This window comes from Thermobia domestica, chromosome 5, assembly GCF_964235325.1.
Source record: "Thermobia domestica chromosome 5, izTheDome1.hap1.1, whole genome shotgun sequence".
Taxonomy (NCBI): Eukaryota; Metazoa; Arthropoda; class Insecta; order Zygentoma; family Lepismatidae; genus Thermobia; species Thermobia domestica.
The window spans coordinates 215,689,874-215,708,676 of NC_137458.1; the positions used below are offsets into that span (position 1 = coordinate 215,689,874).

At 38.0% G+C, this 18,803-nt stretch overlaps 1 protein-coding gene across 1 annotated transcript in view; it reads right to left on the bottom strand.

Annotated features, from left to right (window-relative positions):
* Positions 1-18,470, bottom strand: part of LOC145686397 (uncharacterized) — a 41,292-nt gene extending 22,822 nt beyond the window's left edge. The window contains exons 1-2 of the mRNA XM_081759679.1: positions 18,318-18,470; positions 1,772-2,358 (exon numbers count right to left, since the gene is read on the bottom strand). Coding sequence (XP_081615805.1) covers positions 1,772-2,316 — 545 coding nt within the window. The 5' untranslated portion in view covers positions 2,317-2,358; positions 18,318-18,470. The remainder of the gene's footprint in view (positions 1-1,771; positions 2,359-18,317) is intronic.
* Between the last annotated feature and the right edge of the window lie 333 nt (positions 18,471-18,803).

The window sequence follows — 18,803 nt, forward strand, 5'->3', positions numbered from 1 at the left end:
ATGGTGGGACGACCGGACCCAACTCTTTTTCCGGCCCCATCGGAAAGAAAATAAAGGACTGTGAGCGTTCACCGATCGTCTCCTTCACACCCATTTCAGTTGAATGGGTGTCTGAAATAGAAAAACCAGATGGTTTAAGCAGCGACCAGAATTATCTCTTTGAAATTTGTAAGCCTGTTGCTACAGGAATGTGTACTACCGATCTAGCAAACAGAAAACCAGGACCATTACCACATTCACGATGGCTTACATTGGCCTGTAGGATGCTTCGCCACTACATCAGTACTGATAAACCTAGTTCAAGTTTGTGTCTACTTTGCCAGTATATTGTTAAAGTATACGCTCCCGTCTGGTTTCCAATACGGCAAAATCCTTCGTGCGAAATGGGCGCCATGCATCTGTTTAGCATAGTTAAGCTATCACGTTTTCTGCCAAAAAATGTACAACACATATTTCATCCTGTTCTACAAACAAACGGATACTACGCTCATCATGAAAACCTGCTGATAGCGATGACAACAGATGAAATCCGCATATTCGAACGTTAGGCTGGAGAAGGATAAAGTGTCGCAGCCAGAAGACTCCGAGATCAAGCCGCCCACGTGACTTCATTGTTCCGAAATTAAACTTTACAGCTGAAAATTACTACGAAATGATTGAGTGGCCTAAATGTCTAACAGAGCCGCCAATCACACGAAACACAACGGATCAGCAGCTTGAAGAAAACATCCGGACTTCAGCTACTCTAACAACAACATTCCCTTGCCATAGTCAAGCTGTGGAGCGCACAGTGAAGCTGCTGTCCGAGGCAGCGTCGAAAAAGTGAGGCGAGAACGCAAGAGATATCTACGTTAGAGCCAAACTGAAGTTTAGAACAAGAATGCCCCGCTTCGAGACCAAGAAGAACTACGTGACCTAAGGTCAAATGTCAACGTATGCCTACTGGGTGGGTGGATGGGTGGGCGGAACTCGATGTGCAACCACCTCCCCGTGGTGAGTTCTGGGTTATTTTGCGTACAGAAAAAAATAAGTGAAGAGTTGCACAAAGAAAATCGTGATATATCAAGGGCTATGCCTACAATCATCGTTAACGTGGCATTCCAAACAAAATCTGGACATTAATTCCAACAACTGAGCTAATATGGCTGTACTTTCTCATAAACATTTTAAAATTATTTACTGCCATTGCTACAAGTTTCTTTTAATAAAATAATTGTATTATAGCCATCATGTAACTCTAGAAACGACTACAAGTAGCTTTTCTGTCTTTGGTATTGTGTGTGTTGCCTAACCAAACACTTACAAAACTTTTAAGTCCGTTGGGGCAGTATCAGCATTAATAAAGAATGGAGAAATATTATTGATAAATACAGAAAAATGTATATGAATTAATGTATTCAATGGTTGCTTGCTCGTTGTTGTTTCTTTCTGGTAGAATGTTATGTTGTCCCATTGGTCAGTTCAGATAATTTCCACGCTTCTGATTGGCTGTTTGAACGGGCCAATGAGAGAGCAGATAGGGAGATGAATTGTTTATATATACTTGAGTAATTTTTTGTATCACTCAGTGTACGTCTGATGAGGATCTTGGCTAGAAGATCGAAACGTCACGTGTAATTGTGTTTTTATATTAAATAAGTGCAGTCTTGTTCGGCAGTGTGTTTACAGCGAAAGAATTAATAATTTCTTTAAAGTATGTTGAAGCCTGAATAATGAAGGTTAGTTAACATGCACACAAAATTAGTATGAAATATAGAATATATTCAATTACCTTTCCGTATCTGAACTTTCTGACAAAGTTGACGATGATTCCGAACTGCTCTCTGTGTAACTACTGATAGTACTGTCACTTTCAGAATCAGTTTCGGAATGTTCAGCATAGTCTTCAATATCACGATATTGACTTCCAAATTTCTGTTGAACCATGTGCGTTTGGTTCCTTTCAGCATTTTCATTGTCACTAATGACAACATTCACATCACCATTTGAACTAGTTTTGGGGCTGTAGGCCATTTGTTCCCCGACTGGTGAAACAGCACTAGAGGTATTAACTTGAACAGTAATTTGTGCTTCACATGGATGAGTAGTATCTGAAATTCTACTACATGCTGGAATCTCAATACAATCATTTTCTACTGCACTTAATATTTCTTTACTTTTATCTTGGGAATATGTTCCCTTAATCTCATCACTAATCAGGATATTATGTTCTAATTCCGTGGTATGAAGTCTAGATAAGCTTCCTGCTCCGGGTATCTCCCCATTTTCCTCTTCCGATTCACTGTCTGTAAAATCGTAATCCACTAACGATGACATTTTTGTGTAATATATGCGATCACTCAAGTTTAAAGCATCTTCCTGAAATACAAAAATTTAAAATGTAAGACCAAAGTTAAAGAAAAATCACACAATTAAATAATTTACTCAAGAAAGACTGATATACCTACTTTCGCAACTCGCTCATACACATTGTTTTGTCGTGTTGCACAAGACCAACCTGTTACAAAAATAAACAAAACTTTCAAACAAATGAAAACAGGAAGTCATTATTAAAAATATATTATCAAAATAGTACAAAAGCTTTAAAAGTTGAGATACGAATAGAAATGTAAACTTCCAATGATTCGACACATTATTTTATCACTACTTTCATATGCTATCCTGTACGGAATAAACAGCATTCCAAAGCGGTGGAAGTAGAGAAGAATCTGACCAAAAATCCTCTTGGTTATGGTCCATAGCCTTCATCACAACAGGCGTAAAGCTGACGACAAAAGCTTTTAATGGAATCTTTTGATATAACATAATCCGGAGGTAAAATACATCCTCTCTGGGGAAGGAACACTACCAGAACACGGAAAAACTAAAGCAGGAACATGGAATGTTAGATGTGTATACAAACTAATAAGGATTTAGATACTAGAAAAACAGATGAAGTTGGAACGATTCGACTATCTTTAATTCAGTTTTCCTTGAAATAGAGGGTAAATAAGAGTAACTATTATTCTTCAATAGGTCAACTCACCCGAAGAAAGAAGTGACGATAGAACATCTGAAAATTGAATACTCGTTTCTGTTGGTAAATTTGCTAGTGGCTATGTAAATCAGGTGGACCAAGAAAGACAGTTACGCGATAGGACCATTCACTTCTCTTCCACAAGGACACCAATATTTGGAGAATGGGGACGGGTTAATTATCAGAAATAGTGTCTTAGTTATATTTGTAAACAGATAGACTGTTGTACATCACTTGAAAGGTCTAAAGCATAATTTGTAAATATACACATCAAAGGAAAAATGTACAGAACATTGCATAAAGGACAACTATTACGAAAATGAAAACGTATTTTTCATCTGATTCTAAAGTATGGCATGAAGATTATTGTGGATGGTTTCAACGAAGATTGCAATCTAAATGATCGGTAAAAATCTTACACCAGATAAATAAAGAATGACATACAATTAATACACAGTTCAGCATCCACATATATAAGAAGTCTACGTACTTAAAACGTAAAGGTATAGTTATATACGGCGGGGACTTAGCAGTTTGTCGCGAGAATCCTACACTGCTGGAAATACAAGTAACATGACCAATTTTTGTATTTGTTGCTACTTCTTTTGATCCCAGTCAACCAGATACTTACTTCGCAATTTTTCGAAGAGGCAATCTACATATCTTAAGTATTTGAGTGATAATCAAATTTACCTACTTTCGCAAAAATATTTGAACAAATACTATACTGACTGGTAAATTGACCGCATACAACCCATAATCTCAACATATCAACATGGCTTTATTCAAATCAACAAAAAATATTGCTCTAGAGTTTATAGCAAATTCATTAGATGTAGGATGTCAGGTTGATGTAATATATATAGTTTTTAAAAAAGCATTTGACAGAGTCAATCACAAAGTATTACTGAATAAGCTAGGTGAATAATTTCTCCCTTGCTCAACTTCTTTTCATCATATTTAAATAATCGTAAACAAACTTATTTACAAAGAATATAAATCAACTGATTACATTGCATATTCTGAAATTCCCCAGGGTTTTAACCTAGTTCCGTACATGTTCCTTTTATTCATTAATGATCTCCCTGATCATATATTATTAAATTACAAATTGCTTTCTGCGGATGACCTCAAACTATACGGTAGGATAAAGACCATCCAAGACTGTCATTTTACAACGTGACATGGAAAATATTGCTAATTGGTGTTCTCTTAACAAACTTGTTGTACAATAGCGTACCCAAGACAAAGCGAATAGAACTGTACGAAAACAAACTATTTTAGGGAAGGAAGATCAACAACAGGTCCCATACACAGACACTTTAATTGAAAAGAACTGGAAATACAATGAAAGTGTCAGTTGGAAAGAATTTCTGCATAGTGAACTGGAAAACGATACAATATGGTAGCAAATGATTCTATGAAGACTACCCGTGCAAAGTATAGAAACAAGCAAATGGTGCACAGTGTAATCTGAAACAAGGCAGTATGATTCCCTATATTATTCTAAGTTGTTATGAGAAGAGGAATAGAATGGTAAAAGAAGGGCAAAGGGATAGTCATGTTTATATTCGCAGGTGGCGCAATAATTTAGGAGAAAATGAGGTAGTAATAAAAAGATAATTGGAAACTTGGATGCTGTGTTCAGCAAATATAATGAAAGAGTGTAGCTTCCTCAAAACGAAAACTTCCTTAATTGTTATTCCACCTCCAATATTATGCTACTACTACTACTACTACTACTAAAAAACTTTTGTTTGATATCAATTATGAAAACTAGACTATGTAGAACTGTTGTGTGGAAACTATTATGGATTCAAGCTGGCTAATTACCACAGCAAATACTCATTCAAAGAATACAATTCTATGAGTATGTCTAGTGGGAATTCTACACTATGGGCATTCGACATTATGGACTGCTCCCACAAAATCAGACAACTAACTCATGTATGTACTGCGTTCAGCTGGAGACGTAGGATTAGGAATTAGGTTTCTAGGCTTTTGGCATCTATGGCAATGTTAACCAGTCACGTATGAGAGATAATGTCCTTCGGAGATTACACTATCCGGGGCACTAAGGAGAAAGAAAGAAATGAAGAAGGAAGGAAGTAGCCTGAGACCATTGTTAGATACCATCCCGGCATTTGCCTGATGTGAATGAGGAAAATTTCACTCAGGATGGTTAGCCTGAAAAAGCTGTTACGCATTTTCGGCCGAGTATCCCCACCGTGAGTAGAACCTGAGGCCGCTAGTGACTACGCTACCCGAGGTCACTTCATCTGGAGAAATTACACCAAAATATCCAACAGAAGAGACAAGAGGTAGTGTACTGAGAAGAGTGTAACGTTTCACAAAGACAATGCAACACCATGTGTGATTGGTCACCCGTTGAAAACTTACTTAACAAGTTAGTCTGCGACTATCATATCCTACCAGAACATGTTCCAATGTTTAGAGAACTCTTTCAGAAGAAAAACAAGATCATCCTGTAACTCTGACTACTGTCAAACGGAACTCGATGAAATTTTCGCCTCCAAACTAGTCCAATTCTATGCTAATGATATTTTAAGTTGTTTGAACCTGCCAAACATATAGTGCAACTAACAAAATGTTTACTGCAGCGCTAGTCATTATATAAACATTTGTAGGTCAAATCTTGGAATTATCACATTTGGTCATTAACTCAGGAGTTTTATGTCGATTATTGTTTTCCAGCATTAATCAGATTACGAATAATTATTTTCCCTAGCAATACATCATGTATACTGATCTAGTTTGTGTGTCATCCATCTAGAAAAGATTCAGGTAAAATCTGTTCATTGTGAATCAAATTCGGGTATTGGACCTATTAGACCTAGAGAAGTAAAAGCTATCAGTGAAGGCGTTAACCCAACACACGGAAAACAAAATGTCCGATGCAACTCCTTCAATCTCAAAATTATCTCAGCCTTCTCAAAATAGATCCCTGAAAACCTCAATTTCGTCAGTTACAGCCATTGAGACCTGCTTAACTTTGAAAAATGGAAAGTATCAGTGGGCGTATTACCATACTAACGAGGGAACCGATTTAAGTGTGACACGAAGTTGTGGACGAGTTTATACGCAAACGAAGTGTTACTACTAACTACAACTAAACCCATTAGAAGGAGAAAAAAAAAAAAAAAAACTCAATCTTAACCGTTACGGAGATATAGAGGAATAAGGGGAAGGCTTTTACTTCGATATTTTGCGAATTTTTTAATATGCAGCGATAGTGCAAGTAAAAGAGACTTCAAAAAATGAAGAATTCCTTCATTCACGAAACTTTAGTAATATGTCGCCTTAGACATGAGGGTTACAAAACCGATGAGTTCATAAAAATTATGAGGGAAGAATGTTTTGGAGGGGGAACGTGTAAGTAACGGAGTTTAATTGCTGCCTGAAATAAACGTATAAGGTGCCTATGTATAGGTTTCTTGGTACACTGAATCGAATAGCAGGATCATAAGATCAAATAGGATGAAAACTATACAAAATTATGGTTGTCCGAACTTTCCAAACATTTACAATTTCTACTATTATTAACCGATCGGAACGACCCATCGAAAAGAATTGAAAATGACAGTCGTTTAAACTTTCTAAATAATCGAAATTTCCGAAATTATCAACCGATACGAATCAAAGTTGGAACAGAAACGGGTGTTTGCAATACCTTAGGCGATTAGGAACATCAGCATAACTCAATAATAAAGTTTCAAACTCGCGTTTGTTTGTAATTAAAAAGATCTACTTGTCTCTTGCAGCCCTGTGTCAAAATGTGAAATAGGATTTGTAATTTTCTACTTTTCTGGCGATGCTGATTTAAATGAGAGCATTGATAGTCACCAAAACGAATACTAATATAGTAGCTGGTCTTGTTGTGGCAACTGCCAACGAACTGCTATTCAGATATTGGTTTTAAGGAAATGTTTTAGGAAGGAACGTCTAAAAAAAAAAAAAAACAACTGATTGACCAAACAGATACCTTATCGGTCGTAATGTACAAGAAGAAAGGAGGATGTCAGTTGATGCTTTGTTTTTGTACTAATGCAGTTGTGTTTGCGTCCGACAAAGTTGACAAAGTTGCTGCTTCCGTTCTAGAGCTAGCTCTATGAGTACTATTTCTCGGGGGTGGGAATTGCTTGCTGATATTAACAAATAAGCAGCGACGTCTCTAATGTGTCAAATGCGAGTTCATCGTAGTAAAACTCTTGTGTTGATGGTGAAAAAGGTACTAAATCCCGTGATAATTGTGAATACATTGCAGAAATCGGTGGCGGAGAAATACGGCATATTAACTGCAGTCACGGGACCATCTATAGAGGAGGAGGAAGTGGTAAGAAATTTGTTCACTATTTTGGAAGACATGGTCGAAAATTCTTTAGCATCGTCGTTATGCAATATATAAACACATTAAAGAAACGGGACACGAGATAGACTGGGAAGGAATAAAAGGATTAGAGAGGGGAAAAAAGGAGTGTGATAAAGTGGAAAGAAGCCCAGTGGATAAAGAAATGTGAGAAGAAGTTGATGAATTGGACTTGCGACACATGAATTATGGGAAAAGATGATAGACAAAATAAATAAATAAATAAATAAATAAATAAATAAAAGGAATTAAAAGGATTAACACGAGCTATAAGGACAGGTGTACAATGTCAATCAAATGTGATAATGGATAACAGCAGGTGGATAATAGTGAACAAAAAGTGTGACAAACACCTAATTAGATTTAAGATGTTTAAGTTCTTAACCAACTAGAAGTTATTAAACAAGTGCGCAAGAGATAACTTCTAATTAAAAAGTTACTTTTTGGAATCAATTAAAAGTTTACGTTTAGTAAAGAAAAAGTGGGCGTATCCTGCATTCACATTGTATTTAAGTTGTCAAAATTGGATATTTTTCTCACAATATGTTTGAGGAAGGCTATGTTACGTAACCGAAATTGTAATACGTATATATAGTGCTTTGGTCAGCTGGAGTTTTATTAGCAATCTAGTTTACGGTGGGTATGACGAGAATCGACACGATTTAAAAGGCTTTCTGACATTAGAGCCCAGTTTGCACTCGCCTATGTGAACGATGAATGGAAATAGACGAATGATCTACACAAGCAGTATTAGTTCATCCATTTAACGGACGTTGTCAAGGTTCCCTAGTCCAAGGTTCGCACTTTAGTTACATCCAAAGCCACCTAGCAGTTTGAGCTCTCTCTCAAGTACGCAACAGTGCAAACAAAAGTACGCTTGTCACAACACTTCACTTTTAACAGTGTCTCAGTCAAATACTTCACCCAGAAGTACGTGAGAATCTCCTCAACATATTTGTAGAGAGAGAGAGAGAGATGGATCGATCATGGCAGTCCAGTGGCTTAGCCTGCGCGCTCACAAGAGTTGTCGCCTTGGCTTTTTTCTTTGGGGTTCCATGAAAAAGCTTGTTTATGATACCGCAGTGGAGACGTTGGAAATTCTAGAAGGACGAATTGTGGCAGCTGCAGGACAAATATATGAAACGCCAAACATCTTTTAACGTGTTCGTCAGAATCCACAAGAAGGTGTTCTAATGTCGGTGGAAACCATTTCGAGCAGTTTCCTAAGATGTCAAGCAAAGATCACGTTATAGTACAGGGTGATTATAATTCATGTTTAACGTTGTGGCTTTTCTACTGTTTTGGCCTCAGGATGGTTACAAATCGATGTCACTGTTGCTTTTTTCCGCGGTATTCAGCTTCGGGACAATTAAAAACCAATGGCCCCCATCTGATGCACATCACCTTAACGTGGTGAATGGGCATCCTACTAAGAGTGCTACAGCTACTAACTGATTTGGACGAGAACGAGTGCACGAGATGGAAGAGTCTCGTTGGGTTTTAGAAGCGATTAGACGTGGAAGGTTGCTTACTAATGAAATGTTTGCAAGATTGGCAATGTAGTCAAAACACAAGCTGCATAGGAACAGAGGTGCCATTGAGCAGACGTGGGAAGTGTTTTCAAAATACAGTACGGAATATTGCAAGTACATTGGCAATCACAAAGATATGGTTAGAATTGTAACGACATTTATTTTGTATTTTATTGTACGTTTTGTATACTTAGGTTCTAATATACATCAATAAACCATAATTTAATGCTGAAAATTGGAGAACTGTACCGTTTCCTTTGCGTTCTGTCTGTTCGTCTAGTTCTCGGCTTCTAATTTTCTCTCGTCGCTTTGCTTCGCGTTCTGTGTTCGTACCCTCAATTTCTACACAACATACAACTCACATTCTTCAATATTTGTCTGTCTCAATTTCTATATATATCAACGATGTAGGCCTACGTACTGTGTGTTTTCATTGTAATATTTTTTGAGCTCCCGAACGAGTGTAATTTCTTAAGTGTTGCCACCCTTAAATCCATGTATTTTGATATTGATGTTCAAATGGTTTATTCCTCATTTGCTGTCCTTTCTTGCTACTTCCTCAAGCCCAATATTTAATGTTGAAACCGATCAGTACACATATTTCAAAACTCATGATAAAGGGCAAAGCCGTGATATCTTTATTCTGACAGAATAACTCAGAATTATTGTCTTCCCATACTTTGTTTAACAGTTTGCCAAAAGACATTATACATGCAATAACCTGGCAGTGATGTTTTTTTACAATATAATGTTATTTAAGGTTTGCAACACTATCATCTTCGTGTCACTGACGTTTCATGTATTCGTTGCACTAAGTGCATACACAGCACCTTGCTGCAATACTTTATTACTATTGTGCCCCAGTTTTGAATTGCATTTACCATTTTGAAAGTCAACAGTGTATCGCAATGGGCAACCTGTATCTCGAAAACGACGCTGCAATTGCGTCAATAGTATTAAGAAAATCCACAAGCTGTATAACATTTTGTCTAGAACACTATATATACTTTGTTAAAAGGACTACAAACTGTTTTCCACATTTCGTGGGTATTAAGGTGTGTTATATTTTCTACCATAGATATGGTTTCTCGTATTTGAAGCAAGTGCCAGTCAGAAGTGATATATTCGTAATTCTAGACTTCAATTTCGCCAGGACATTCAGTGGGCTTATTGACAGTAAAGGTTTAAACGTTGAAATAGAAATAACAGGCACAATTCCTGAATTATACACTTCAGCAAAAATTTCTCTCTTTTTTCTCTCTAAAACTCATGTGTCATGTTTTTTCATTTTTACAGTGAGGGTTAGGTACTTGCATTCCACATCAACTATACAATTTAATATTTGGTTTCTACTTTTTTCTATTTTACATTAGTATCCCCCTTTGTATGTTTTCGTACTCTGGTTTCCGTGCATTACTTCACTTGGGGAAGGTTCTAAAACACCGGTCCCCCCATATAGGTTAGTTCCTTTCTATAGCAAGTTTAATATTAAATTTACATAGTATTGCCGAGTGAGCATTAGCGAGTGAAGGCAGGTTAGAGCCCCGCAGGGCACGTTGTTTTCTGTCTTTATTACAGCTAAATGGGAAGGTGGACATGTGTTCTAGAACCTTGCCCTTCACTTGCTTTTTTTACAAGAACTTGTGATATAGTGGTTAGTTCTACGATTTTATAAATTTTGCCGTACCGTAAGCTTTTCATTCAAAAAATATGGTGATTTCTGGTATAGTTTTATCTATTATTATTTTAAACCGTGCATATTTAAAGTTTGGATTACTTTAGCGCCATGCTATTGCTAAGAGAGAAGTTTGCATGGTACTAAATTCATCACTTGAAACAAGCTATATTACATATAATTACATAAAGCATTACAGCAGGAACCATCTAACCGAATCGATGGCCTTTGTGTCAGAGTAAGTCCAAGATGTTGAGGTTTAGGTTAGATTAGGTTACGTTTCAAAGTTCTGGACCTACTCTCCAGCATTTAACCCGATCTGATTTCTGAGGAGCTGGTTCTTCGAAATATTTAAGATGTTCCGACGAATCAGTTCCTTAAAAATCTGAATGATTTACCCAAAGAACATATCGCATCCCCACTAGAAGTGTTATACCTCCGAAAATGGCGATTTTGAGATAAACCTATGATCTAGCAGTGCCGTGCCGTGGAAAGTCAGCGCCCGGAGCGAGAGTATACGACGGCGCCCCCATACATATATTCCAAATAATTTTTCCTTTCTTTTGCCCCTTTTTCTCCCGATTTTTTCACCCCCTTACTACAGCGCCCGGGGTCATCGCCCCCCCCCCGACACGGTTCTGTGATCTAGTAAAGACAATTGTGCTCTTTCACCTGTATAAGATTTATAATGTTATTTCGTCTGGTTTCCGCTTGGGAGCATTAATAACGGTCATCGGTTTTGGAAATATGACAGGCTACAAGCGTCTAGTAGTGTTATATCATTCTATACGTCAGTAGTGAGGGAGTTTCCGAAGGGTGACTATCGCTGATGAGGGTTACATCTCAGTTGCAACTGTATTCGGCTGAAGGTAAGTTAATTTTTGAATTTTCTTTAACAGATGACTTATATATGAAGATTCAACTATATTCGTTGTATATCGTTAATTGTTTAATGGATTGCATTTTGTAGAACAATGTTATTTTTATAGATACACCCATGTTCGACTTCTTGAAAACAGTATTTATTTTCCATATAAATCTTCTTGTTGTAATCTAACGATATGTAAGTCATCTTTTATAAGGATACTGATGTTTATTGATGTTTCTAATAATGTACCTACTTTACCGTTACATCAGTTAGCATTATAACACGAAGAAATCTTATTACATCTTAAAAACTGTCACTTTAAATTTATCATACATAATATTTCAGATTTAACAAAGTATGTTGCTTCCGACAACACATTTTTCGTAAATATTCCTTTAAAAAATCAATTAAATATCAGAATGGTATAAGAGAAACAAAACTTCCGCTGCAAATCACAAAGAATTATTTCTTTGATTTTTTTTTTATAGGAATAGCATTGCAGTGTGTTTTCATTTTCTAACTTACAGAAGCGGTATTGTTCCTATAAAGGTAACCAAGAAAGTCCTGTAGCCTTTTCAACCACGAAATTCGAACGTCGATATATCACCTAAGACACACCTGCAAGATCAAAAATAGTCCCCATCAGTATCGACGACTTCTGCCAACGTTCTGGAAGGCCACGGATTCCATCTCGGTAGAAATTGGTAGGCCGTAAAGCGAAAAAGAAAGCTACTGGGAGGTATCTGCGCCTCTACTAGGGATTTGAACTGGCGTCCTCTAAGGTGATTTTCTAAGAAATGGAACAGGTGATAATCGGAAGGTGCCATGTCCGGGGAGTATGGTGGATGCAATAGTGTTTCCCATCCAAGGCGTAGAATGGTTTTCCGGTTTATCCTAACCACGTGCGGCTTAGCGTTGTCCTGTAACAGGAAGACCCCTTTGTGATTCAGAGGTTCTGGTTCCAGAGTTTTGAGTTTTTCTTGAACACGCTCAACTGCTGACTACACAGTTGCATTGATGCTCTGACCAGCTGGTAGCAGTTCCCGATGCACGATGCCGCCAGCAATCCACTAAACACATAGGAGGACCTTCTTCTGGTGCAGAGCTGGTTTCCGCTCTTTTGGTACCGGTTCATGGGATGCTAACCAATGATGACGACGCCGTGGAGCTTCGTATAGGACCCACTTCTTATCACATGTCAACACCGTGTCCAGAAATGGCTCCTTCCTCAGACGAGACAATAAAGAAACACAGGTGTCTGCTCGCTTTGCCTTTTGGCCTGGAGTCAAATCATGTAGGACTAGTGTTTCCCCAGTTAATAGAGGTGCTGCCGAATGGTTTCTCCACTCACACTAAATTGTAGTCCCAGTTCCTCACATGTCTGGTCACTGTTCGCCTCAATTGCATTCGTTTTGTACGTGTTGCGTCTTCGGCACTTGGTGTGTCTTCGAGTGTTTCGTCACCGTCCTTAAACTTGTTAAACCACCACTGCACTGTCCGCGTAGTCACGACACCTTCACCAATGTCCTGGCATATCTTCCGCCCCGCTGCAGCGGCGTTTGACCCCAATTTGAAGTCATACAGCATACACGCTCTTATGACGCTCTGTGGAGGTCCCATGTTCACTCTTTCCTTACGCAAGTTCACGGTGTAATTGTACTGCCACAATCGGGTAGTGTATTGGATACCCCAACACCAACAACTGACCTTCGCCTTATCTCCATTCGCATTCAACTCACGGTGTGAGGGCCAATTGAACACAGACCTCCACATTGGCGTGATTATATTTTGAACATCGTTGTCTAGTGGTCTACCACCACACTATTGCATGCGTGTAAGGCATGTCCGCGGCTGTTCAGCTATTTGATGGACAGGTTCCGCCAAACGAGGCATCCTGCCCGTAGTTCCCCTCTTATGGACTTTTGTCCTCGAGCACGAGGTGCATTGTCAAGATCTGTCCCTTGACCTTGATGCCTTAGCGTGTAACCCCTATTCACTAAGGGAGTGGGATGCGGCCACTGCGCGGCAGAACTGAAGTTCTGCCCACCAGTTAACTACTGTTGGAAACGGACTGCTAGCGAGCCAGTCCTTTCATGCTCTGTAGGCATGGTGCCCGTGCGTTTCAAGACATGCTCACCTCCCGCTCACGCTCGCCGTTCCTGATATTGGTTCCCATGAGCTACCGAATCCTGTGGTGTGACCACAGCCCAGCAGACTCCAACCCAATCCGGGAACCCGAGGGGCTTGTTCAGTCCCGGCCCTGCCTGCCTCTATTGTTCAACTGGCAACCATCTTCGCATATAGAGGTACCACGCACACGTTGAGATACTCCCGTATCTCATTCTGATCCAATGATACGTGTTAAGTCACCATTTGACTTTGATGCCAGACCATATCCCACAGAGGTTCTTCAATTTCACTGGGATCAGCAACCGTGGCCCAGTTACCTGGGATTGGCACTTTTCCCTACTCGCCGTTCAGTCCTCCTGCAGGCAGAAATCTGACATTCCTATCGAGGTAAGATCGTTCATGCAATACGGGACTTCCTCTAATTACGGTAGAGGTACACCATACATTACCAGACCCAATGACTGATGTAGACAGTCTACCGAACAGACATCTTTATTTGGGAATAAGTTATAACCCCCCTGGTAGGCTCGCTCAAGCAATACGGGGCTACCTCTCTTTAAGGTGTTGAGGTGCCACGAACACGTTGAGATACTTGGTACCTCTCCCAGACCCAATAGTACGTGTAAGCCACCATTTAGGAGAAGGGTCATGGCCTCTGTTCTTCCCTGGTACGGCCAGCCCGTAGAGCTACCTCTCTTTTTACCGTCTTGAGGTACCACGTATACTACCAGACCCAATAGCTCGTGTTAGTCGCCCATTCGGATATCGGTAGGGTTAGAAAAGCTTAATGCTGTCTCGTGAAAAGTACTTAATTGTGGCTTTAATAAAGTGTGTGTGATTGATGTTCGATTTTCACTTCAACAAGGAAGTTTTGAACTACTATTTTTGAAGATACTTATAACAAAAGTTATAGTCAATTTTTATTTTATTTTATTTTATTTTTTTATTTATTTATTATTTTATTATTATTATTATTATTATTATTATTTGTAATTCACCTAGTCTATTTTTAACATCGTATTTGCGCATCACCATATTTCACCGAATCATACTTTACACGTTGAGAGAGAAAGAGAGAATAGGAGCGAAAGTGGATGTGGGAGCCATCAAGAATGTGAAAATTCAATAAACATTTCATTATAATTTGTATGTTACGTCTGCAGTTATATGAAAAGTCCTATTCGCATAGTGTTACATCTAAGATTATTATTATTTTTTAAAAGTAATAAAGTTATTATATTGAGGTATTTCCTGTTAGCGCATGATCTTTGATGTTTAGGAAGTCTACTACAGTTATATAATCACCAGCTACTTGTACTTGTAGCCAGTAGAAATACCTTAGACGACTTAAAATTTCAAACGCAATTTTCCAAAAACATTGAATTCCGAGATGTAACCCTCTTCTAGTGGGGGTGCGATATGCAGATGCCTATAACTAAGATAATATGCTAAAACTAATGTTAACGATTATACAGGCTATACCTTCGCTGAAGGTTCTACTGATTATAGTACAACACCTTTCAACATAAGACCTTTATAAAATTCTGAATGAATAAAAACCCTTACCTTAACTTGAGACAATTATAGAGCAAATTAATGTATGGACTGTTTGAAGTAAAATATGCAATTTTATACTTTAGAAAATACTTTCCGTGAGTAGTGTGCTTGGCGACGCCGAGGGACTTTATCTCTCATATGTTTTACAGATTTAAGGCCATAGGTGCCGATACTGCCAATAAATATTAGTGCATTAGTAAAACTATTATTATTATTTTTTATTACCTTTAATGGTAACAGAAGTATTCTTCAGTAAAATTTGGTTTTCCAACAACAACAATTTAGCTCAATTACTTGTTGCTACTCTTCAAATAAACATTCTGTAGAATCAACACCAGCAAGCAATAGCGTAAAAATTCTTATCAAATTTAAAAGCTTAATGTTCGGAGTTCCGAAGACTACGTAACGCTTCTATTTTAAGTACTCAATTCAAAATTCCGTACTAGTTGAAGTTTCGATGTACAGGGTGCTCCGAAAGTGGGCGTACCCCCTTTAGTTTCAACAGTATAGTGGTAGTTACGGTAGAATGTCTGTACACAGTCTTAGGAGTCATAAACATCGGTATGATCACCATCCCTGTCGTAACACAGTTGAATTCTGCGCCAAGTTCTCGCAGATGTTTTGCGGAGATATTCCGGAGTCACGAGGGTAAAGGCGTGTTCCACAGCTGTTCGTAATTCCTGCGTTGTGTGATATCGAGTGTTTCTTACTTGTTGCTTTATGAAACCCCAAAGAGCATTGTCTGATGTTATCAGATCGGGACTTCTTGAAGGCCAGGCAAAGGGAGACGGTGAAGATGAATAACCTCTTCCAATCCAGCAGGCAGGAAATGTCTGATTCAGGTAATTACGCACGTGAATCGCAAAGTGCTGGTGCGCTCCATCCTGCTGTATCACAACAGTGTCTATATCATTTTCTTCCAGTTGAGGCACCAACCACTCATTAAGTACCTCCAGGTAAGAATGTCCATTAACATCCTAAAACCGTCAGAAAACACCAATTAGGGGTACCCACTTCCGGACCACGCAGTACAGTAAAGGAAGTTGCATTTAAGAAGTACTCGGGAAGTTCCCGCAATTGAGCACAAAGCATCGGAAGTGAATACTTCAACAATAAAACCATTTATTTTACGCTGGAAAATATTTAATTTCATTTAAGACATTTTGAAACACTTTATAAAATATGAATTATATCTTTAATTGCTTTAAATTAATTTTCTGGCAAGAACAGTCTTGCAACAAGTGCTCGGGAAATTCCCGTAACTGAACGCAGAAAGTATCGGAAGTGAACTTCAAGAAATTATTTGACGAATGTCACTGAGACTTATGGGATGATTCGATCTATATTTGTTCATTCGTTCTTTAGATCATTAGACGAATATTTCATCTCCATTTCTGACCGCCCCCCACTTGGAGTCTATTCGCCCTTGGTGAACCACACATACTACTGAGTACCACTTTCGGGCTATTAAGTTTAAATTTTCGGGGTACAAGCACGAGACACACTAAATTTCCTGTATACATTTTGGCGGCATACCAACGTAAAATTTCAAAATGGCGGCCTTTAAAAAAATAGCTGTTATCCACGCTACAAAGCCCATTTTCGGTCTTTCAGGTTGAAATTTTGAGAGTAGAATCACGAGACATTCTAAATTTGCTGTATAGATTTTCTTGGCGATCCAATGTAAAATTTCAAAATGGCGGATATTTTTTCAAAACAGCGATCAATAGAAAATTGTTACAAGTTGTGACAATGATAATCTTGAAATATAAATCACATTTTAACATTTTTACCCCAAAGACATTGAAATATTTCGAAAAAACTTAAACCCATGAAAACCAATTAAACCCGTAAAAACCCATATGGACCCAGGTTTTTTTTTTTTTTTTTAAAAAAAAAGTCTTTTCCAAACCTTGATTATAGACCAACGTTTTTAAATATTCCTCCTTTTCCCATGTTGATTGGCCTAAATTCACTAAGTTTACGTTGGATTAGTCTAATTCTTATCTTGGTTTCCTGCGTTAAGTTAAGTTTGAGGCTGATACTTAGTATCTCGCACATGTAAGATCTCTAGTGTTACTTCATAAAATACAGCTAAACGAGAGAAGGGAATTAGAAGCCCCGTTTTCTATCTGCTCATAATTTAGACAAAACAAGGTACTCGGTTCTGGAGTCATGAAACGAGTTGGGAGATATATTAAATGCTATCCTAAGTTTGATTAGGCATCATCATATCTAAATTTTTATCACTGTTTCATTTCGCTGAAGAATCACACTAATACCCAATTGTACCTACAAATTTTCTATTTGGTAGAACAGTCCGTGTAGGTAAAGCCGTTGTGTATGTCAAGTTACTATTTCACAAGCATAAAATGCAGAAATGGATAATTCTTTACTTTGGGTAAGACAGTGATATTCTGTCACTGTTTATATTATTCTTATGATGTCAGTCACTGATTCCTTACTGATCCTTATTCACGTACAAATAATTATCACCAATGTCGTTGCTGTTCCTGATACACAGAGTATTGCTGAGCGAGCGTCAGCGAGTGAAGGCGGGTTAGTCCCGCAGGGCACGTTTTCTGGCTTTCGTTCTTGGAAACTGTAACTGCGGAAACCACTTCAGATGAATCGGTTATTGTCACTGCCTTGCCTAAAGTAAAAGCTTGCCGAAATTCCAAAGTATTCTAACTCCACTGACATCAAATTGTTCAGTCAATGCACCTTCGGCGTTCTCCTTACCCTTTGTGTTACACGCCCATTTTCGATTGCATGCTTTCTCAGGCCTTTAAACTTCGCAACAGTTTACGAAGCAAATAAGAGGAAACACCTGGTAAAATATAAATCCGCTCAGTAATGTCTATTTAGACATTACAAGCTAAGATTTAGAAAAAAAAAAGGAAAAGATAGAAATATATAACCATAACTTGAATGCTGAGATAGTCTCGATCTGTGCAAAACATCAGTTTAATAAATCCAATTTAAAAAATACATTAACACCTATTATCACCAATCTGTTCATGTAAAAATGACATCTATGTCGTCATAAATCTACACGTTAATGGTATGTAATTAAATGCTATGCTTTGTTCATTATGAAAGAATACTTTACTACCATTTTAAATACCATCGATATTTTTCTAACAACTTACAAATTTGTGCAATTTTCTCAAACACGTGCAATTTGCCTCGATTTCTAACACTGAACAGAGATGCAAAAAGGCAACTAAGGACAGAAGGACAAGTAGCAGAAATCAGAAACCAATGGGTATTCAAATTAGTATTTCGCATCGTCTAACTCAGCGTACATTGTAACCAAATATACACTTGACGGTGATTTCAAGGGTACAATGATTTTGTAATCAACACTGCATCATTCCCTTTGATCATTGTCGATAGTCCTACATTTGATATTTACGCTTCTTCGTTGAGTGGGAATTTGACAGTTTTAGAACAAATTCTAAGACAAAATTACAAAGCAGTTTTTACACATAAAGAATTTTAAAGTTAATCATAAATGAGTTTTGCGAATTATATTGAAGAGTAATGGAGTAATGACCTAAAAGTATTATTACGGAAAAAATTAATAATAACTTTATCCTAGTTTGTCACGCGCATGCGCAACGCACATCAGTAGT